We start from the raw sequence: 23,369 nt of genomic DNA, 5'->3' as shown, positions 1-23,369 counted from the left end.
GCTGATCTTAGCCTGCTTTAAACGTCACAGAAAGATGCTCTGCAGCGTTATATAGAATGAACATGAGATTTGGAGCAATAAGATATGATGTCACATCCTCGACTTGCCATTTAAAATCCATGGGAAAGATCACTTAAGCAAGAAAATACAGGCTCAAATATAGTTTTGTGTTAGGTTTTATTTTATTTTGCTGTGTGGGAGATTGAACCCGAGGCCTTACCCATGCTAGGCAAGTGTTCTACCATTAAACCACGTGCCCAGCCCTATCTTCTCATCTTTAGCATCAGAGTAAAAATATCTTTTCTCTCTAGCTGACACCATTGTTAAAATGTTTGGGTGCCATGTGTACTATAAATTGCTACCTGCATGCAAGAAACAGCTACAGCCTTGGCTGCCTCTGCAGGAGGGCAGTGTGGCGTGAGCTGCTCCTGACCCTGGCTTCTCCTGGGCTACGAGAGTTGGAAGTCAGTCAGGAGAGGTAGGGAAGAGAATGGGAAGCAGAGACCTGGGCTGTGTTCAGAACAGTCAAGGGCCAGATAACTGGCCTGAGCTTGACTCCCAGGCTCTGCCCTGGAGTCCTGCAGACTTACTGAGGCACAAGGCTTTGGACACCCTCATCTCTGCGCAGTGTACATGATGGGCTGGCTCAGAAGGCAGGGTGCAGAGAGTGATGGGCTTGAGATCCATTCCAGCTGCTGCCCCGCATCTTGGGCTGTTTCCTTAACCTCTGCAAGTCTCTACTTGCATAGCTACAGTTCCCACTTTTCTGGGCTGTATGAGGAATGAACTAGGCATGGCTGGTACACGGTGATGCCTGTTCCTTGCTCTAGTGACAGTAATGATTGTGATAGCTCCCTGCTCTCAGCATCGTGACTTTGTACCCACCCAGGTTCTTGGGCTTTCCTCCTTTCCTCTCAAGTTTCCCATATACACTCAGGGGTTCCCAAGGGAATATGTTCCAGGTATTAGATGAACTGTGTAGAAAAATCTACCCACCCTCAAAAATCTTTGTAGTTAATATTTAAAAAAAAAAACTTGGGAGGCTGAGACAGAAGGATGAAAGGTTCACAGCCTCAGCAACTTAGACCTTGTTTCAAAAAAAAAAAAATTAGAAGAAGGGCCGAGGGCCGGGTGTGGTGGCACATGCTTGTAATCCCCACGCTTGGGAGGCGGAGACAGGAGGATCACGCAGGTTCAAAGCCAGCTGTGCTGGCTTAAGAGACCCTGTTTCCAAATAAAAAACATATATATGTATATATAGAGAGAGAGTGTCTGGGAGTGTAGCCTGGAGGTAGAAGGGCTTCCAGGAACCCCAGTACCAAAAAAAAAAAAAAAAAAAAAGGGCTGGGGGTATAGGTCAGAGGTAAAACACCCCTGGGTTCAATCCCAAGTACCACACAAAAAAAGAAAAGAAAACAAACAAAAGTAACTTATCCATTTGGCTATTAACTATCTGTTGCAGCCATGACCTCCACAAGTTCCAAGGAGTACTCTCTCACTTTCGGTGCTGTCAACCAGACGTGGTCTTACCGTGTCCAGCAGAACTTCACCTACGAGGCGTGCAGGCATGCCCCCAGACACCGGGCCATCCCCACCACCCAGCAGCTGACTGTGGACCGAGCTTTTGCCCTGTACAGTGAAGACGAAGATGTGCTTAGATTTGCCGTGAGCAATCAGATCGGCCCTGTAGAAGGTAAGGGTTTTTTTTATTGTTGCCATTGGGACTTATTACATAAATTATATTCTTTTTTGAGAAGCGTCAGCCATTCTGGGGTAGTAAGGGTTGGTGAGTGCCAGGCTCTGTTAGGTGCTGGGTGCCAGGACGAATAAATCAGGGTCCCTGTCCTTGAGGTGCAGACAGGCAGAAATGGAGCTTCTAGAACAATGCCCCTGCCAAGGTCAGGAAATAGGGCACAGTGCCTGAGCCTGGTTTTTTAGCAACACCCCATCATATGTGCCTATCAGGGACACACCTGTGAACACGGCAGAGCCGTGGCTGGGGCGGGGGCGGGAGGAGGAAGTGATGCTGGTGATTACTGTCAGGACGGTGCTAGTGGAGGGCTATGAGCCTGATCAGGGGGTGCAGGGAAGACGGCCCCTAGGACGTGGCCTTCTAGAGAAAGCTTAAAGGAAGAGAAGGACTTTGCCAAAGCCAAGTGAGACAAGGAGTCAGTGCCTAGGAAAATGACAGAATTTCATGCAGGAAATTCTACGCCCACATAGCAACATTCTATTTCATTGTGAAAGACTGGACATTTTTCCTGTAAGATCAAAGACAAAGCCAGGAAGTCGGCTCTTGTTTCTTCCCTTCAGAACTGCAAGTTCTAGCCAGGACTAAATTGGAAAGGTAGAAATAAAATCATCTCTATTCTCACATGTTAGTGTTAACCAGGTGATGATTTCTCCTCAGTATAAGTAGAATGCGGCAGTACCTTAGTCCTTGTTCTGTTGCTTAGAAAGAGTTCATGCAAAAAAAAAAAAAAAATCAGTGACGGGGGAATATAAAAAGTGGATTTGATGGCACCTTGTAAGGTTGTGATAAAAAGGAAAAGGAAGGAGAACTCGCCCTCCAGAAGAAAGTGTCTGGGATGGGCGTGCGCTTTCTGGGGTTGAAAATGGTGAGGAGTTTCTTGGCCAGTCTTATATTCCCTCTGGACGCCTCCTTCCTTGTGCGTATTTTATTTGGGGTAATCAGTTGTCTTCTCCACTGGCACCTTAGGTGCAGACTGCGTTGTCTCTGCTCCTGCCACTCTCAGGGGGTCTAAGTGCGGCTCAGCAGGAGGTTTAGCCTCTGCCATCTCTGCTTCAGGACGCCCCACCCTGGCCTACCCTGTCTGCTAAACTCTAACTAGCCACCTGACAATGGGATATCTTACGTAGAAAACCTAAGTTCATTAAACTAGTACAACTAAAAAGCAAATTCAGCAATGTTGCAATGTATAAGATCAATATACAAAATGTGCATATCTCTAGAATAACAATGAGCACATTGAAAATACAAAATTTTTCATTTCAAAAATAATAAAGTACTTAGGAATAAATTTTGAACCCAGGGGCATTCTATCTCTGAGCTACATCCCCAGACCTATTTTATTTTTTGTTTTGAAGCAGGGTCTCACTAAGTTGCAGAGGGCCCTCACTAAATTGCTGAGGCTGGCTGCAAACCTGCAGTCCTCCTTTCTCAGCCTCTTAAGTACTGGGATTACAAGCGTGCACCACCACATCTGGTTAGGAATAACTTTTTAAAAAGGAATGTAATACTTGTTCATTGAAATATAGCTTTTCTGGAAAAAAAAAGGAATAAATGGAAGACACAGATAAGCAAGAATGTGTTCTATGTTCATTAATTGGAAAACTTACTATTATAAATATGGCATTACTTCCCAAATTGTTCTGTTGATTAAACCCAGTCCCTGTTTCCACTGGCTTCTTTGCAGAAATTGACAAGCCCAATTCCAAAATTCATATATATTCAAGGAACCCAGAGTAGCCAAAATAATCATGAAGCAAAAAGTTGAGGGTTGCCTGGTGTGGTGGTGCATACTTGTAATCCCAGTACTTGGGAGGCAGAGACAGGAGGATCGCAGGTTCACAGCCAGCCTCAGCTACTTAGTGAGGGCCCTCTGCAATTTAGTGAGACCCTGTTTCAAAATAAAGAATAAAAAATCAGGCTGGGGATATAACTTGGAGGTAGAATGCTCCTGGCTTGACTTCAATCTCCAGTACCACACACACACACAAAAGTTGGAGGATTCATACTTCTCAGTTTCAAAACTTAATCAGGAACAGTGCGGTCCTAGCATATGGATAGACATCTAGCTCAATGAAACAGAAGTGAGAATACAAATATAAATGCTCACATTTTTAGTCAATTACTTTTCTTGACAAGGGTGTCAAAACAATAGAGAAATAAGTCTAACAGATGGTGGTTGAACAACTGATTATTCACATGCAAAAGAATTAAGTTGGGGCCCTACCTCAGAGCATGTATAAGACTCAGTGCAAAATGGGTCAAAGACCTAAATGTAAGAGCTAAAAGGAACTTTAAGGAGAAAATATAGGGGCAGATTTTGATGATGTTAAATTTGGCAATGGTTTCTGAGATATGAAACTAATAGCATAAGTAACAACAACAACAACAAAAAACCCCAACTGGTTGTTATAAAAATTTACAAATTTTGTGCTTCAAAGGCTATTACCAACAAAGTGAAAGTACAACCCATAGTATGGGATAAAATATTTTAAACTCTGGGTTCAACCCCTAGTACCATAAAAAAAATCTTCTTCAAATCATATTTAATTAAAAAAAAGCTTATTCTAGAATATATGAAATACCGTTGCAACTCACTACTAAAAATCATCTAATTAAAAGGTGTACAAAAAAAAAAAGGTGGGCAAAGGATCTGGAAAGTCATTTTCTAGATATTTGTCTTGGGCATACAAATATCCAGTGAACACATGAAAAGATATTGGATGACATCAGCCATCAAGGAACTGCGATTGAACACCCCAGTGAGGTGTTACTTTACATCACATGGATGGCTTCAAAAAGGAAGTGCTGGTGAGGCTGTGGAGAAATCGAAACCCTCATTCACTGCTGATGTGCGTGTGAAATGGTGTGGCTTCTGTGAAAAACAGAAGAGCCGATTCTCAAGTAGTTGAACACAGTTACCTTTTGACAGAGCAATCCTCCTAGTTATATGCCCAAGAGAAGTGAGAACTATGTCCTCATGAAAACTTGTCCAGAAATATTCATTATATCATTATTCATAATAGCCCCAAAGAAGATACAGTCTTAATGCCCATCAACTGATGAACACATACAAAATACAACCTTATATCCACATATTGGAATATTATTCAGCCACAAAAAGAAATCAAGAGCCAATTCAAGTTATAACATGGATGGACCATGAGCACATCATGCTAAGAAAAGGAAGTCAGTCACAAAGCACAGCAGATTGCCTCATTCCATTTACACAGAATGTCCAGAACAGCCAAATTCACAGGCAGAAAGTAGATGAAGGGTTGCCCAGGGATGGTTTGTGGATAACAGAAAGGAAGTTAACAGCTAAAAGGTACAAAGTTTGTTTTAGGGGCGATAAAAATGTTCTAATAGTTGATAGCAGTGATGGTTGTACAACTGTGAATATACTAAGACATTTAGTTGTCCACTTTGAGCGGATGAATTATATGGCAGTGAGTTATATCTCTGTTGAACAGTTGTGGAAACAAAACTTGAAAGTTGTGGCCGGGCACAGTGGCACGTGCTTGTGGTCCCAGCATTTGGGAGGCTGAGACAGGAGGATCGTGGTTCATGGCCAGCCTCAGCTATTTGGTGAGGTGCCTCTGCAACTCAGTGAGACCCTGTTTCAAAATATAAAATCGGGCTGGAGAATGCCCTTGGGTTTAATCTCCCATGCCCCCCCCCCAATACCTCTAGTGAAGGGCATAGAAAGGTACCTGGTAGTCTAAAACGCAACATACAATGAAGGTGTCGTGTGTGTGTGTGTGTGTGTGTGTGTGTGTGTGTGTGTGTCAAGTGTGCCACACCAATGAACGATGTTATTAAGAGGGAGCTGTGTGACTGGTGGGGAGGGGTGGGAAAATATGAAAATTGTACTTCCTGGTCACATTTTCTATATGCCTAAAACTGTTCTTTCAAAATGTCTATTTTAAGAAAATGTGTTAGGCAAACTACAGGATGAATCTGTGAAGTGTGGGGAACCCTATAGACAGGAAATCAAAGGGACACTGCAATTCTGAAACCAATAGGTTATGTTTCCCTGGAACCCAGGAGGAATGAGAAGAGAAGGAGAATTATGCCTTTGTTCGTTCTCTCTGTTGATCCTGTGCGTCGGGAATCAGAGCCTCCAGGAGGTGACTTAATGAAGTGATTCTGTGCCTTCTTACTCTATGTCCCTGCGGGCTCCAAATGCAGCGTCACTTCAGCAATGTGCTTTCAAATGACAAAGGCAAGAGGACTGGGCTCTTGGAGGAAGAAGGGACCTGGAATGTGAATCCTGAGGTTGTTGGCCTTGTTTGTGGGAAACTGCATTGGAAGCTGTTGGGTCTCCAAAGATGGGATTCTAAGGTAGTTGGCTAATATGTGAAGCCATCAGTTGATTTCAGAGGAACAGGAAAAATCAAAAAGGAAAAGGTTGTTATTGCAGATTTCTCAAGGAGAGAGAGAGAGAGAAACTTGTGGGGGAAACATCCTCTACCTTAGATGCCCAGTTCTGACTTTCACTAGTACAGGTATCAGATCTATAAAAACAGCCATTAGTGAAAGACCCTCCCAAGGCCATGGGACTGTCCAGTTTCTGAAGTATTTTAGGGAAAAGACACATGTCTATTTTTTCCTAGAGATATATCATATGGGAATATTAAAAGGTCTGAGAAAGCCAGCAAGCTGACAGGTACTAAGTTGCTAATTTGTGATTAGAGTTTTATGATTTTTCCCTTCCACCCAAGTCAGAATAACAGTAACTAATTGCAAAGGCAGGGCATGGTGATGTGGTGCACACCTGTAATCCTAGTGCTTGGGAGGCCGAGAGGAGGGTCTCAGGTTGGAGGCCAGCTTCTGAAACTTAGCAAGACTCTGTTTCAAAATAGTTCAGAGGTAGAATGCCCCCGAGTTCAAACCCATGCCCCTGAGTTCAAACCCTACTACCATGAATAATAAATAAGTAAATAAATTAAGGTCTGGGGGTATAGCTTAGAGATAGAATACCCCTCAGTTCAATCCCTGGTTAAAAAAAAAGAAGAGGAGGAGGAGGAGGAAGAGGAGGAGGAGGAGGAGGAGGAGGAAAGAAAGAAAAAGAAGAAAAGAAAAAACAAAGAAAAAGAAGACAGTGTCAGGCACTGTTGTAAGTGCCTTGCATGAATTGAAAAATTGGATATCCACAATAACCTTTACCCAATAGGTGGTTGTTATTGTTACTATCCCATTTTATAGATGAAGAAACTGAGATGCAGAGGTGGAGTGGTTAACCGCCTGGTAGGCGGTGATCTGGGATTCACGTGGGCGCAGGGTCCCCTCCTACCTCCCAGGGCCCCTTGCCCCACATGGGCCCTGTTGACTTTGCTTCATAGCTTAGACTGAGTTTAAAAGATGCAACGTGTGCTCTTAAATTCTTGTGTTTGAGCCGTACTTCATCCACCCACAGCAGTGACATTCATTCTTCATGAATAGGTACGAAAATGTAATAAATGCTAAGAAAAACAATATAAATAAACCTTTTCTCTTTCCCTTCTCAGCACAGAGTAGTATCTTTGTAAGTCCTTCCCTTTTCCCCAAGAAAGCTATCACCTGGCTGGAATGCACATAGGGCGACACCGCTGCTTGAACCTGATGTGGGTTCAGTTGAGAGGCTTCCTAGGGCTCAGATGCAGAATTATCACATCTTTCCCAGTGAGGAATTGGAGCCTGCAGCCCTTGCTGTCTTCCCCACCACCAGTTGGTTTCCTGCAGTTATATGAGTTTCAAGTGGGGTTGACTGTTGTTTGTGGTATTATAGCACAGGACCCAGGAATGCTGCCTGTCCTTCCTCTCCAGGGTCTCTCTAGTGAATCGAAGACACCTTGGGCAGAGGTCAGACAGTGAAGCTGAATGAAGGGTTCTTTAAGGAAACCACTATTCCCCTCTTGATTAAGTGAGTCAATTAGTTCCAGATCCTCTGCCAGAGTCCAGCAGTTTAAAGGGTGAAGGTGAAATATGAAAAGGTTTAGAAAGGATGCTGCTGTTCTCTACTTACTATGAGAGGGAATAAGCTAGCCATAAAAAATGAATAGTAGCTGGATGTGGTGGTGCATACCTATAATCTCAGTTCTCAGGAGGGTGAGACAGGAGGATCACAGGTGTACAGCCAGCCTCAGCAACTTAGTGAGGCCCTCAGCAACTTAGGTCTGGGGATGGAGCTCAGAGGTAGAATGCCCCTAAGTTAAATACCTAATATCCCCCCCCCAAATTAATAGTGAAATGTTTTTAAAATTTATTCTTGAGGTATGTGGGGGACAGGGTGAATAGCTTAGGAATAGAATACTTGCTGTAATGTCAGAGGCCCTAAGTTTGATCACCAGCACTGAAAAAAGGAAAGAGAGAAAGAAAGAAAGAGAGAAAGAAAGAAAGAAAGAGAGAGAAAGAAAGGAAGGAAGAGAGAAAGAAAGGAAGGTGTGGGGGACACATTATAGGCTGCATGCTTGGTGTACTGCTTTGCTTTCACTGAGATTATTATTTTTAACAGGGGGGCTCTGTGTTTGCATTTTGCACTGGACCCTGTAAATTACATAACTGGTCCTGATCACGAGGTTCGTTTTAAATCGGTATCATAGAATTACGAATATATTCTTCTCATTTTCAAGTAAAATAGTGTATCCTGTCCACGTTTGCAAGCATGTTTGATCTGCCTTTAAAAATTTTTTTTTCTCTCTTAATGCCTTTCAGAGTAGGTAAGCTCTTGACGTCATGTGAACTCACTAATCTCTGTTGGAATGTACCATGGTGAAAATTTGATGCCGGAAAGTATGGAATAAGAAGGCTCAGCATTAATATTTATAAATTAAAACATTTTAAAGATTACTTTCCCCTTAGGTTAAGTATGACAGGCATGTTGCTCAGAGTCTTTTCCTAAAATAGAGACGTGATCGTGAACGAGAGAAGGGTCTCGTCGCACGTTGGGCTGGTGGTGAGGACATGACCCTGTTGCTCTCAGTGACTACATGAGCTGGGGACGCACTCAGGACCACAGCCCCAGTGCTGTGCCATATTCCTGTCCACTGAGAGGTTCAGAGAGAAGGTCTTCCAAGGCTGCCTTGGGAGCTCAGCTTATGCTAACATAAGTTCATGAGGTTTAAAAAGTGTTGGAGCCATCTTCTGGCCTTTTGTTTTGGCAAAGTTTCTGTTACTCCAGCCAACATCATTGAGGTGAACTGAGGATAAACCCACAGCCCTCTGTTTGCAGGCAGTAATGTGGGAACTGACAATATGGAGGTATTCTGCTATGGGAACACTGTGGTATTTCTTATGAAGCAGATGATAGGCATTTACCAGAAAGTGAGAGTGTTCCAGCCAAGTCTCCTCAGTTTATGGCAGATGAATACGGAAAGCTGGAAGGGTTGTTATGTGGGCAGTAGGGAGAAGCTGGTCCTGGGGAGATGGCCAGATGTCCTGAAGACCAGTCTTTGGCAGCAGGTACCTGGGGAATAGAGCAGGAGCTACTTTGGGCAAGTTTTACCTACAAGAGGTAGGTGGGTGAGGTAGAAACAATAAAGAAGCTAGGAGATTGTCTTAGGTGTTAAGGCAGGTGGTTCTGCCAAAATGTGTCTATAGCTGCCACCATGATGGTTTCAGGGTAGTGAAAACTGTCACAAACAAGATAGACTTAGAGCTTGCCAAGCTGCCCATCAAGCCAGGAACTCAGGCGCAGAGGGAGAAGTTACGACTTAGATGAAGCACTCTTAGTAGCAGAGGTGGCTTAGTGTAGATCCTGACAGGCATGGAGCTGTTGAAGTCTTCTGAATCTTAGAATTAGTTCTAGGGACTGAGATAAAGATAAAACCTTAAATGAGAATAAACAGGGGCCCTACCTGACAGTGAGGGGATCACCATTTATTTGTTTGTTTGTTTGTTTGTTTGTTTGTTTGTTGTGGTACTGGGGATGGAACCCAGGCATTCTACCTTTGAGCTATAGCCCCAGCCCTATTTTTTATTATTTATTTTGAAATAGGGTCTCACTGAGTTGCAAAAGGCCTCGCTAAGTATTAGCTGAGGCTGTCTGCGAACTGCAATCCTCCTGTCTCAGCCTCCCAAATGCTGGGATTACAAGCATGTGCCACCATGCCCAGCTTGTTTATTTACTTATTTATTTATTTATTTTACAAAAATGGGGGTTGAACCCAGGGACATTCTACCTCTGAGCTACACCCCATCCCTATCTTTTATTCTTAATTTTGAAACAGGGTCTCACTAAGTTGCGGAGGCCTCAATAAGTAGCTGAGGCTGGCTGCAAACCTGCAATCCTCCTGTCTCAGCCTCCCAATTACTGGGATTACAAGTGTGTGCCACCACGCCCAGCTGGGGATTGTCTTTTAAATACACTGTGTTGTTTTTAAGCAATTCTGTAGCTGGCCGTGGTAGCACACAATTCTAATTCCAGTACTTGGAAGGCTGACAGGAGGATTCTAGGTTTGTGGCCAGACTTTGCTGCTTAGGCCCTCCACAACTTAGTGAAATTCTCTTTCAAAATAAAGAATAAAAAATAGGGTGGGGGGCGTAGTTTGGAGGTAGAATTCCCCTGGCTTCAATCCTCAGTACCAGAAAATAAAAGTAAAATAAAACAAGTCTGGCAGATGGAAATATTATTATCTGTGTTCTACATACCCAATATAATGGGTTCCTAGTCTGGGCATCCAGGGCTTCCTCTAACACTGCCCTTGTGCTGCTGGCTTAGGCCGGACAACTTTACAAAAGTCCTTTGTTGATGGTGATGGTCAGAGCAAAGGGGCAGAAAGAATGTGCCCTGGAGGAGTCCGCCTGTGCTTCTTACTCTACCCCACCCTCACTTCTTCTCACCCTGTAAGCCTACTTAGTGAGGCTCTCACTAAGGTTACTTGGCCTCTCGCTGTTAAAGTAAAAATGAGATGATCCAGATGTGATGGTGATGCCTGTAATCCCAGCAACTTGGGAGCTGAAGCAGGAGGATCACAATTTGAGGACACCCCCAGGGGACTTGGCAAGACCCTGTGTCATAAAACAAAATAAAAAGGTCTGGGAAATGTACTTCAGTATTAGAGCACCTCTGGAATAAATCCCCAGCACCGCAGAAGGGAAGAAAAATGAAGCAATGATAATGCCTTTCTCTCTTCGTAAATATGAAGGTTTAATGGGATGGTACTACACGGGATGTAGGACAGTGCCTGGCACAATGTTCAGTGAGCACTAAGTACTACATGATATCTAGAAATCAAGTTCTGTAGGGGAGACTTCAGATGTTAACATGGATGGATAGATCCATGGCAAGGTTAATCCCGAAGAGTAAAGCTGGGAAAGTTATTTCTATTTATATGGTTTTAGGAATCTTTAAAAGCATGATTTTTTAATTTATTGGATCTTATTTATACAAACTGGATTTTAGTGAGATTACCAAAATTTGGAAATTGAGTCCTCACAAAACTACTTCCTGACCATGGGTTCGGGTCACCGTTCCTGTGTCTTTCGCTCACTTTTATTATTTGTGAGACTAACCATGTTGGAGATAGCAGCCCAGAACAAAGAATCACAGGATACGATACAGCAAAAGCACTGTTAAACAAAAGGATGCTGCCACGTGCCATGTACACGCCTGTAATACCAATACTTGGAAGGCTGAGACTGGAAGATGGCAGGTTCCCGGCCAGCCTCAGCAACTTAGATCCTGTTCCAAAATAAAAACTAACCAGGGCTGGGGGTGTAGCTCAGAGGTAGAAGGCCCATGGTTTCAACCTTCTAAATAGACAGACAGACAGACAGACAGACAGACAGACAGACAGACAGTGGATGGAAGAATGGATGAATGGATATGTTGGCTATTTTTATTCCCTAAACAGAAACCCATTGAAAACAGGAAAACCTGTTACAGGGCAGGCAAAAGAAAGGCATTCTGGAATTTAAAATGGAGGTAAAGATAGTTTACTCTTGCTTTGGAAATTAATAATTTCCTAAATTCTCTACGCGCGCCATGAGATGTAGATGTGCGCAGGAAATTCCAAGGCCTCTTCTCTTCCTTCCCTGCTGTTTTCTACCATGGCCGATCACAGTTGTTTCCTCCCCTCCTCCCCCCAGCAGCTTCAGACCCTGCTCCAGTGAACCCTTGCTATGATGGGAGTCACACATGCGACAGAACAGCACGGTGCCACCCGGGGACAGGTGTGGACTACACCTGCGAGTGTGCGCCTGGGTACCAGGGAGATGGACGGAGTTGCACAGGTAAGAGCCATGTTCTCTTTCTGCCGCACAGTTCTTGTCTTTTCTTTGGCCTCTCTAGCATCATGTCTATGGAAGACAGGTGTCTGTGGTCTTTGTCATCTCCACTGATCAATGCATTTAGCAGCTGTGAGTATAGATGTAGGTATAAAAAATTGAAGCATAGGCTGGGTCGCACAGGTTTTAGCCAGCTGCTCTGGCTTAGGAGACCCTGTCTCAAAATAAAAATATAAAATAGGTCTGGGAGTGTAGCCCGGAGGTAGAAGGGTTTCCAGGAACCCCAGTACCACCAAAAAAACAAAAACAAAAACCTAAAGCATAGTCTGGTTAGGTTTGAAAAGACAATTGAAAGGTGGGCATTTGGGGCTGAGGCTATAAAAAGAAAGTATCTTTTGCAATTCTTGAACATTTAATTTTTTTAAATCTTTTTTTATTTTTTATTTTTTGGTGGTACTGGGGTTCCTGGAAGCCCTTCTACCTCCGGGCTACAATCCCAGACCTATTTTTATATTTTTTAAATTAGGAAACAGGGTCTCTTAAGCCAGCATGGCTGGCTTCAAACCAGCGCGATCCTCCTGTCTTCACCTCCCAAGCACGGGGATTACAAGCATGCGCCACCATGCCCAGCTAAATTTTTGAATATTTTAAAATTTGTAATTTTGAATTCAATAGAAAGATAGAAAGTACCTATTAGACTCACACACACACACAAAAAACAATTTTCTGCCTTTTTTTTTTTTTTTGGTGGTATTGGGGATGGAACTCTTCTACCTCCGGGCTACACTCCCAGACCTATTTTATATTTTATTTGGTCTCTTAAACTAGCGAGGCTGGCTTCAAACTTGCGGGATCCTCCTGTCTCCACCTCCCAAGCGCAGGGATTACAAGCGTGCGACACCAGGCCCGGCTTCTGCCCTTTTTTTTTTTTTTTTTTTTTTTTACATTTTTCTTTTTCTTATATTTGTTACAAGGAATTAAACCTGGGGTTGGGGGGAGTCTACCACCGATCCACACCTTCAGCCCTTCCTATTTTGATACAGGATCTCACTATGTTACTATGTGCTGATCTTGAACTGTGATCCTCCTGTCTTAGTCTCCCAAACACTGAGATTACAGGCATGCTACATCATACCTAGCTGGCTTTCATTAAATTTTATTTTATTTTATTTATTTTTTTTATAAATTTTTTTATTTTTTATTTTTTATTGGTGCACTGTATTCATAAATCATAGTGGGATACAAACTTTTGTAGACATACATGCACACATCACCCAGTCAGCCCCCACCCGATCCCCACCCCATTCTCTCCCCATCCTTCCTTCCCATGCTTGGCTTAGTGGTTGACATCTAGTATTATAGCAATTTATCCAAAATTAACAATGATAATCTCACAGAACAGTTTCATTTGTTTGATACCAAGCTTTTGATGACTTAAAGATAACATTTCAATATTTCTTTTTGCTTTCTTTCTTACCAGAGAATATTTTTTTTCTATTTTTTTTTGGTGAAACTATCATATATTTATATATTTATTTTTCAGAAAAAAATCTATCCTAATATGGAATATGGATTCTAGATACCCAAAACGATCTTGAAAAAGAACAAAGCTAGAAGACATATATTTTCTGATTTCAAACCATATAAAGCTACAATAATTGAAACAGTGTAGTACTGTTCTAAAGGCAGATATATAAACCATTGGAGTTAAATACAAGCCTAGAGCTAAATTCTTCCCTATATTGTCAAGTTATTTTTGACAAGGTTTCCACGAACATTTGGTGGAGGAAATAATAATCTTTTAACTAAATATTGTTGAAAAATAATAATTACATGGAAAAGAATAAAATTGGACCCTTACCTAATCCCATATACAAGTATTAACTCAAAATAGATAAAAGACCTAAATATAAATCTTAAGACTATAAACTTTTAGAAGAAAATCTGGGTCATAAAACCTCACAACATTGAAATTGGCAGTGATTTCTTGGATATGATTTCAATGGCACAGGCAACAGAAGAGTATATAAACTCCCTAAAAATAAAATAATATTGTATATCCAAAGACAATGTAAACAGAGTTAAAAGTTACTAATAGAATTGGATAAAATATTTCCAAATGCTATATCTGAAGGTATATTAATATTCCAACTAGAAATCCTAAAAATTAACAACAATAAAGGCAAACAATACAATTTAGAGATAGGTAAAAGACTAACATAAATAATGAATCTCCACAGATAACCAATCTTAGTTGTTTGTTGGATGGAAAATCTTGTTTCTCTGGTTCTGGTGTGTGTTACCTATTTCTTCTTTGTAGTTAATCTCTTTGAGTATTTTCTCTAGCGCTGGTTTTGAAGACATAAATTCCTCCAGTTTCTGTTTGTCATGGAAGCTTCTTATTTCTCCATCTAATTTGATAGAAAGTTTTGCTGGGTAGGAAATTTTTGGCTGGAAGTTGTTTTCTTTCAGAGTTTGGAATATGTTACTCCAAGCCCTTCTGGCTCTCATGACTTGGTTTGGGAAGTCTGGAGTGATTCTAATTGGTTTGCCTCTGAATGTCACTTGGCCCTTTGTTTTTGTTGCCTTTAAGATTCTCTGCTTGGCTTCCACATTGGTCATTTTGACAATTATGTGGCGTGGGGATCCTCTTCTCCGATCCTGTCTAAAGGGAGTTCTATAAGTTTCCTGGATCTGTGTATCAACCTCTTGCTCTATGTTTGGAAATTTTTCTGCTATTACTTCCTTGAAGAGATTGTTAATCCCTTTGGTTTCACCTTCTTTTCCCTCCTCTATTCCAATTATTCTTAGGTTAGATCTCTTAAAATGGGCCCATATTTCTTCAATGTCAGATTCCTGCTGTCGAATATTTTTTTCTAGATTAGAAACTATGCGTTCATTTTTGGATTGCTCATCTTCTAAGAGCGAGATTCTATTCTCCATGTGGTCTAATCGGTTGTTTGTACTTTGAATTGAGGCCTTTACTTCATTAATTGCATCCTTTATCTCTTTTTGGCTCTCTCTGAATTCTTTTCGAAACACCTCTATTATTTCTAAAGTTATTTTCCTGATTTGATCTTCTAGAAATCTCTGATTTTCTTTTTTATCAGGTTCTGATGTTGTGGCATTGTGGGCATTCATTGCTCTGGTGTTATTCCTCTTTCCCATGATTTCAGAAGTTTGTGCCTTCTCTGGGTTCTTCCCTTGGGTCACTATGACTTCGCTTAAGGTGCTCTGGATCTCGAGTCTGTAGTATCTCTGACCCCACTACTCCTTTACTGGGTTGTATCACAGAGTCTCCGACCCAGGGAGTCAATAGAGGCTGCTTTAGACTATGGGGGGTGCCAGGTTGGGAGTTCTCCTATGGTGTGATATCTCTGCCACCGCCCCTCCTCCACTGGGTCAAGTCCCAGTGAGTACAGTACTGGGATTTCTCCTCTGTGGCCCGCAATTTGACTCACTGTTTTTGAGTTCACAGATGTAGCTGTATGGGACTCGGTGAATTCACTGCTGCTGCCGCCGGTGGCAATATGGTGCCGCTGCTACGCCCTCGGCCGTGAGGCTGGCATATTTTTTCTTCTCTGGTTTTGATTTCCACTTTGAGTCCCTGCAGCGTGTGCTGAGCTCAGCCACTGGGAGCTTTAGATGCTCCCTGCGCCGAAAGATCCCGCCTGGCTGTTCCGCAGCGGCTCACCTAGGCTTGCTGTAGCCGTCCGATGAACTCGCCGCTGCCGCCGGCAGTATGGCGCTGCTGCCGTGTCCTTGGGCGTGAGGCTGGTCTATCTCCTCTGTGGCTCTGAGCTCTGTTCTCAGTCCGCTTTCTCTCTGGAGCCTGGTGATTTTTTTGTTTCACTGGTGATGGTGTTTTCTGGCTATGAAAGGCGCTGATTTTGTGGTAATGGAGATTGGTTGTTAGCGGGGCTCTTAAGCCCCGCTTTTCTCAGTCGCCATCTTCTCATTAAATTTTAGAAAATGTGTTCCTTCACCTATTATATCACCAAAAGCAGCTATAGAAATTTCTTCATATTTAAAAAAATGCTACAATATTTTTTTCTTCTAAATATTTGTTATAGTTCAAAACTTAAAGAATTCTTACAATAGTCATTCAAAACTTACCTCCTTGTGGCTGAGCGTGGTGGCTCATACCTGTAATCCCAGTACTTGAGAGGCTGAGACAGGAGGATCACAAGTTCATAGCCAGCTTCAGCAACTTAGCAAGGCCCTCAGCAACCTAGTAAGACCCTCTTTCAAAATGAAAACCAAAAAAGGGCTGGGGTGTAGCTCAGAGGTAGAATTCCCTTGAGTTCAGTCCCCAGTACCATAAAAACAAACAACAATAACAACAACAAAAAAAATCCTTGTGGCTTATCCTGGAAGGACTTAAAATAAATTTTTATTATTACTCATACTCTGCAACTTGCATTTATACATGATACTTAGAAATCCTGTTTTGACTTATTTAGTCTACCAACCATTAGTCCCATTGAAACATCATCAGTGGGACTATGGATCAGAAAACTATCTTCAGCCCTCCCACCTCTGGGACTGGATTTCAGCAGCACTTTTCTGTTCTCATTTTTTTCTTAGATATAAATGAGTGTGCCACTGGTTTCCATCGCTGCGGTCCCAATTCTATGTGTATCAACTTGCTGGGAAACTACAGGTGTGAATGCCGCAGTGGCTATCAATTTGCGGATGACCATCACACGTGTATCTGTGAGTACCACAATTATTTCTCGTTGGAGCCAAAATGGTTCTGAACCTGGCTTTTTAGTTCTCTAAGTGATTCCACTTTTTCAGTCTAGGAGCTCTTGCCATGTGTTTGTTTGTTTTGTTTTGCAGTCCTGGGGATTGAACCCAGGGGCATTTTACCTCTGAGCTACACCCCCAGCTCTAATTTTTTTATTCTTTATTTGGAAACAGGGTCTCACTAAGTTGTGGAGAGCCTTACTAAGTAGCCGAGGCTGCCCTTGAACCTGCAATCCTTCTGTCTCAGCCTCCCAAGTACTGGGATTACAAGGTGCAGCGCCATGCCTGGCTTGCCATGTGGTTTTCTTGAAAACACATGCACATTGAAGAAACCCAAGGCTACAGTTCAGTTCAGCTGTTTGTTTGTTGTAATGGTTTCCCCTTAACTAGCTATTTCTGGCATTGAGTTACTGGAGGATGTCCTCTTCAGTTGGAATTCCTGGCCCAGCCTGTAATAAGACCTTAAATCTCTTAGTTCTAGATAGAGCTTATGTAGTCTTCAACTTAGAACAAGGTACATTTGTAATTCAAAGGCACTTGGCCCACATGAGGTGTCCAAGAGCCCCATCTATAGTAAATACATCCTTTCTAGGGCTTGAAATTCTTCTCTGGCCAGGAATGGTGGCACACACCTTATGTTCCCAGTACTTGGGAGGCTGAGACAGGAGGACTGCAGGTTCAAGGCCAGCTTCTTCAACTTAGTGGAAACCTCAGGAATTCAGCAAGGGCCTGTTTCAAAATAAAAAATAAAAAGGGTTGGGTGTACTCAGAGATAGAATACCCTTGGGTTCAATCGCTAGTACAAAAATATAAAAAGGAAGGACAGGAATAAAGATAGAAAGAGAAAAAGAAAGTGAAGGAAGGAAGGAAGGAAGGAAAGAAAGAAAGAAAGAAAGAAAGAAAGAAAGAAAGAAAGAAAGATGGATGGAAGGAGTAAGGAAGGATACTTTGGACCTAAAAATGGATCCAAAAGAGCTAGAATTTCAAATTACAGAAAACACACACTTTAATCCAATGGGATGACAGAGTAGCACTGATAGTATAAACTCTGTGTGTGTGTGTGTGTGTGTGTGTGTGTGTAGCAATTGCTCTGGAGAGTCATAAACTTGAATCCAGGTCTCTTTGGATGACTCTTCTTTCAAGAACTGTCATTTAAACCACAAAGCCATGCCAGAACTTCTCAAATTTTGATGTGTATATTAGTCATCTAGGGATGATGCCAGTATGGAGATTCTGGGTCTGGGGCCGGCCTGAGAACCTGCATCCTTTACAAGCCGCAGCGGTGCCATTGCTGTTTCTCTGTGGAGGTGTCAGGCCTCCATGCACAGCCTGAGCTCTGAGCATCTTTGTCTTCTCTTTCCAGTGATCGCTCCACCTGCCAACCCCTGTGAGGATGGCAGTCACACCTGTGCTCCTGCTGGGCAGGCCCGGTGTATTCACCACGGAGGCAGCACATTCACCTGCGCCTGCCTAGCAGGGTACACCGGCGATGGGCACCAGTGTTTCGGTGAGTACCTACAGGTCAGCCTGGGGACTCTGGATGGTCACCTCAGATGCACAGCCCCACAGAGACCTCTCCCTATTCTGGGCACGGTGGTGGTTCCCACCTGTAATCTCAGTCCTTGGGGTGGTGGAGACAGGAGATGATAGGTTCAAGGTCAGCCTCAGCAACTTAGCGAGACTATGTTTCAAAATAAAAAGGGCTGGGAATGTAGCTCAGAGATTGTATACATCTGGGTTCGATTCCTTGTACTGGGGAGGAAAAACAGACCTCTCTCCTGTTTTGATCAAATAGCCTTGGAATTGCCAAGAGAAAAGGCAGCTGTAATCAGAAAGGGAGGCCAGGGTGGTGTCCCTGGGATGAGACTCATGGCTGTCTTTGGAGGAAACATCCCTAGAGGGATGTTGAGCCACTGCCAGCTTGTGACTTTTGCTCCTCAGAGCTAGTGTAGGCCACAGGGACTCACATATACATCCCTTCTCTCTAATTTTTCCCTCTCCCCTCCCACCCTCAACAAACATCTGGGGAAGAAGAAGAAGCCCCTGCTGTTTAGATCCACTGTCAAGCTCCCAGCGGGTGCAGGGCTGTTCTTAGCTCAGCAGCCCAGGTGTGTGGCAGCAGATACACAGGCAATTCAAAGGCGGGGGTGGGTGGGGTGGGTGGGTGGGACCTGCCTTTTAGGATTCCATTCTCAAAACAGGCCCATTACCCACCCAAATTTGGCCACTACACTTGCCTTCCCACTGTCTCATTGTACTGTAACTGTGCAAGTTACTGACATGAAGCTGAGTTTCAGAATAATCACATATATCACTGGGGAGATTTACAGAACCTCTAAAATCGATGCCATTTTAGTGAATAACCTCTGTATTTAAATGCTCCTGATCTGCTTTATGAACATTTACACTGAAAGAGCTATACCTAGTCTTTAAATAGCAACTGCTTGTTATTTTCAAAAAATTTGAAAATTTAATGATTAACCCTGTTTTCTAATTTAGTGGTTTTTTGAAATACTGTAAAGTCTTAAAAGATAAGATTTCTAAGAGAAAAATTTTGAGGAATAAGATTTGTATTAATATCCTTTTATATCTGTGGAGTTTCTTTTCTCTATCTCCCCCCCCCCGCACCTGTAGTAGCTATACTCTTTATATATGGAGGGGACTTTTCATGGGTGTGGGGGTCAGAGGGAGGTACACAAACCTGACAGTGGGACTAATGCTCCCCCCCACCATGTAACTTTACTCAGTTTCACTTAACCCACTACCAGCTATAAGCAATAAGAATGCATAGAGAATAAGGATCTTGTTTGTAGAAATTCATATTTAAACATGTCTGCTCAGCCTGGAAGCTGGTGCTTTTAAGAATACCTTAGCTCTTCAGATTAAAGCAAAGGAATTGAAAATCATTGCAGCCTACCTGCAATGAGCATCAATCATCAGAATGTTAATTAATTAATTAATTTATTTATTTATTTTATATTTTTTTGGTAGTACTGGGGTTCCTGGAAACCCTTCTACCTCCAGGCTACACTCCCAGACCTATTTTTATACTTTTTTATTTGGGAACAGGGTCTCTTAAACCAGCACGGCTAGCTTCAAACCTGCGTGATCCTCCTGTCTCCGCCTCCCAAGCGCGGGGATTACAAGCGTGCGCCACCACGCCCAGCCAGAATGTTAATTTAGGTTTGATGCTTCTTGCTTTAATCTCTTCTAGAATTATTTTCTCTCCCTTCTTTGGCTTCCACCTGTTCTGCAAGTTACCTTCCAGGATCATATTAGTTTTCTTTTCTGTGTTTGGAGTTTTAAAGTATTGCTGCTTGGGGTTATTATTGCCTTCTTTCTTTTTTCTGTCATTTGTAGTAGTTCTTATTTTACCTCTGGACCTTTTTTTTTTTTTTTTTGAAACCACAAACACAAAAGTGTGCCAACCCCCTCAATGGTTCTCCAGTATATTTCAATTACTGTAGAATAGATAACTCCAAAGTGAAGCAGCCCGAGACACACTTTGTCACCCGTGGCTCAGGGAGCAGGCAGGTTCAGCCGCCGCCCTGCATAAGGATTTCTCACATGCAGGCTTTGCTGGAGGGGTCCTGGTGGGCTGAGAGCCTCCGCTCCTTGCCGGCTATTGCAGACCTTCAGTTTCTTGCCATGCACGTCCATCCAGTGTGACAGCTCATTTTGTTGAAGGCACTGAGGCAAAGCGCGCTAGCAGAATGGCAGTCATCGTTTTAAAGATAGCATCCCCTCAGTGGTGCATTATTGTTGTGGTTACAAGCAAGGGGAGGGGATTATAGGAGATCCTGCCTACCAGTTGGCAAGGATCATTGGGGCCATCTTTAAGGTTCCCTTCTAGAGCCAGTACTGGATGGTAGCCCTTTAAGCTTTCAGACTGTTGGGTAGTACAGAATGAATAGTTATTTTCCTAAGGGTCCTGCATAAATTAGGCTGGGCTAAGCATGATAGTAACTTGCAGAATAAATTTATTGGTATAGGTTAGTGTAAAGTGTATGTGTGTTCATACTTCTTTGGTACTGGGCTTGAACCCAGAGGCATTTTACCTCCAAGCTCCACCCCAGCCTTTTTTATTTTTTATTTTGAAACATAGTCTCCCTAAGTTGTGGAGACTATTCTGGAACCTGTGATTGTCCTGTTTCAGTTACTCAAGTATTGGGATTACAGGCATGCACCACGGCACCGGGCTGCGTGTTTGTATGTAAAGATTTCCACAGCCTGCTTGTGTCTCAGGACCAGAGGATCTCTGATGGAGGCTCTCTTTTGCAGGAGGTGTGTGTTCTTGGAGTGCACACATTTTTACTGCATCAAAGTAACAGGGGTGTGGGTGTGTTCGTTTTTCTCAACAGTTTGTTAAAAAACCAGGCTCCCTGGAGAGGCTGCACTTGGATTTGGGTTCTGGGTCTGGGCTGTCACTAGCTGGAGGTTTTTATCCAGAGTTGAGTCTTCTCCAGTTTCCTTCCATCTGGTGTTATTCCCCCCTGCATTGGTGTGAGCTGGATATTTCTCAGGAGTGTTTGAGCATACGGATCTGGGTGCCTTTGCCAGTGCACACACCAGCAGATTGTCTGGAGCTGGAACTTTCTCAGGGAGGAGCCAGTGTGAATCCAGGAAGCCGGGTCACAGTCGGCCGGCCTGTTGCCTTGAACCCTCATCGCTCAGGAGGGGTCTGGGGGTGGCTGACATTACTCTCTCAGCTTTTCTGTGCCCTAATGTTGATGTTGGGCAAGTCATGGCTACAGTCAGTGTGGTCCAAGGGAGGAGGCGAGGACAAGGCTTGAAGAGTTGTTTATTTAACTCACAGATCCCCAAGGGTGTCACCATGTGCCACACAGCTACAACCCACTTGACACGCCAGATGGGAGGAGAGCGAGAGCGAGAGAGAGAGGGAGGGAGAGGGAGGGAGAGAGGGGGGGGAACCCATGGGCCAAAGTGTGAACTGTGTTCCTGGGTGGGATCAGGTTCACTGGTGCTAGGGAGTTACCTTGGGTTGGAAAGTGAGCGCGTGGGAAGTAGGGTTTAGTGCTTATGTTGTTATCAAGGGGTTCCAACTGGCTTTGTCTAGAATTGGGGCCAGGAAGGATGTTGGAGCACCGAAGTGTGAGTTCAGAATGGAGGGTGTTTCACACAGTTCCCATCAGGTTCTTTGGGAGCTTTATAGATGGCAGAGAAGTGGACCGGGCTGGAGCTGAGCGGGCTTCCATCCTCTGTGTGGTGAAGGAGTTCTGTTTGGAGAATACCCTTGAGGGGACCAGTCTTGTCTCCATCATTCGCTGGAGATCTTGCCACTGATGAAGTATAATTGGCATCTATCCTTCCGTGAGATACGATGAGGGATGCTCCTGCCTCACCAGGGATCAGAGGTCTTCCTTGCTTTCCCTCTTGACACTTGATGTCATCCTATGACATGGGGAAGAGATCTCCTTTCTATAGAAGCTCTGGAAAACCCCTTTCATGCTTGCCCTCCTGAGGAGAGGACACAGCCAGCTCTGAGTGATGGCTCCAAGTTTTCTGATGTGAGGCCTCCATAGTGGGGTCAGGGACAGTGACTCGGGGAGCCTTAGCTGCCTCCATTTCCGTTGGGGTCAGGGGTTGCTCTTGTGTGATGCCTTCAGACCCTTCAGGGACTTTATCACTCTCATTGGTCATTTGCAATGATTTCTGTCTACCTGTGACTGCGGTATCTGTCATAACAGCCATGGTGCCTGTAAAGGAAGGCTGGTCTTTCTGATGAGGTCAGAGCCTCTGGGCCTTGGCCTTTCATCATGCTGGTGGCTTGGTGGCTCTGGGGAATCCCCTCTCGTTTAGTTGAAAAATAAACTGTAAGAAACTGCACCTTGGGCTCCAGAAATAGGTCCTGTGTCTCAGGAATTCCTGCTTCCTGTCATTGCTTGGGGTTCCTGTTACCCTTAGAAGTACTTTTAGCATGTGGATTGTCAACAGCTTCAATTTCCTGCTCTGGCTGGGCATTAATTTTTACAGATTTGGTTGTGCCTCCAGTTTCACAGCCACTTCCAGGCCAAGGGACTGGACCCAGTTGGGCACTTGAGCTGTCCTTTGGAAGAAACAAGAGAGCCAACCCCAGGATAGTTAAATATGGCAATATTAACTTATTCTTGAGCGACAAGGAGAGCTAACCAGAGTACCTTTATTTTTTTCCTTCCTTCCTTCCTCTTTCTTTCTTTATTTTTAAATTATTATTTTTTGTGGTCCTGGGGATTAAATTCAGGGGCATTTCACCTCCAAGCTACATTGCCCTCTTTATTTTTTTATTTGGAAACAGGGTCTCACTAGGTTCCTGATAGTCTCACTATGTTGCTGAGGCTGACATTGAACCCGTGATCCTCCTGTCTCAAAGTCCCAAGTAGTGGGATTACAGGTGTGCACACCACACCTGGATACCTTATTTACTTCTAACTTGTAGATGAGCTACTTTCCTGTACGTGAAATGAAAGTTAATGGGGAAGCTGACTGCTTGCTTGAGGACAGCCTCTCTGGCTGGTCTTGTGTTGAGTGTTCAGAGAGGTGCTTTTGGACTTAGAAATGATAGATGTTGACTAGACTCTCCAGAGATGAGGATAAGCAGAATGCCGATATTCTCGTTACTAAGAGATTCCTCTCCAGCAAACAGAATGTCTGTGTTTGATAT

At 43.4% G+C, this 23,369-nt stretch overlaps 1 protein-coding gene across 1 annotated transcript in view; it reads left to right on the top strand.

The window, feature by feature from the left end:
- Positions 1–23,369, top strand: part of NID2 (nidogen 2) — a gene marked incomplete at its 3' end in the record, with an annotated part of 74,407 nt that overhangs the window by 34,075 nt on the left and 16,963 nt on the right. The window contains 4 exon segments of the mRNA XM_080707149.1: positions 1,463–1,693; positions 11,822–11,965; positions 16,547–16,675; positions 18,072–18,215. Coding sequence (XP_080563275.1) covers positions 1,463–1,693; positions 11,822–11,965; positions 16,547–16,675; positions 18,072–18,215 — 648 coding nt within the window.

The sequence above is a fragment of the Muscardinus avellanarius genome, assembly GCF_963383645.1.
Source record: "Muscardinus avellanarius genome assembly, chromosome: 12".
Lineage (NCBI taxonomy): Eukaryota > Metazoa > Chordata > Mammalia > Rodentia > Gliridae > Muscardinus > Muscardinus avellanarius.
This window is presented reverse-complemented; position numbering and strand designations above follow the sequence as displayed.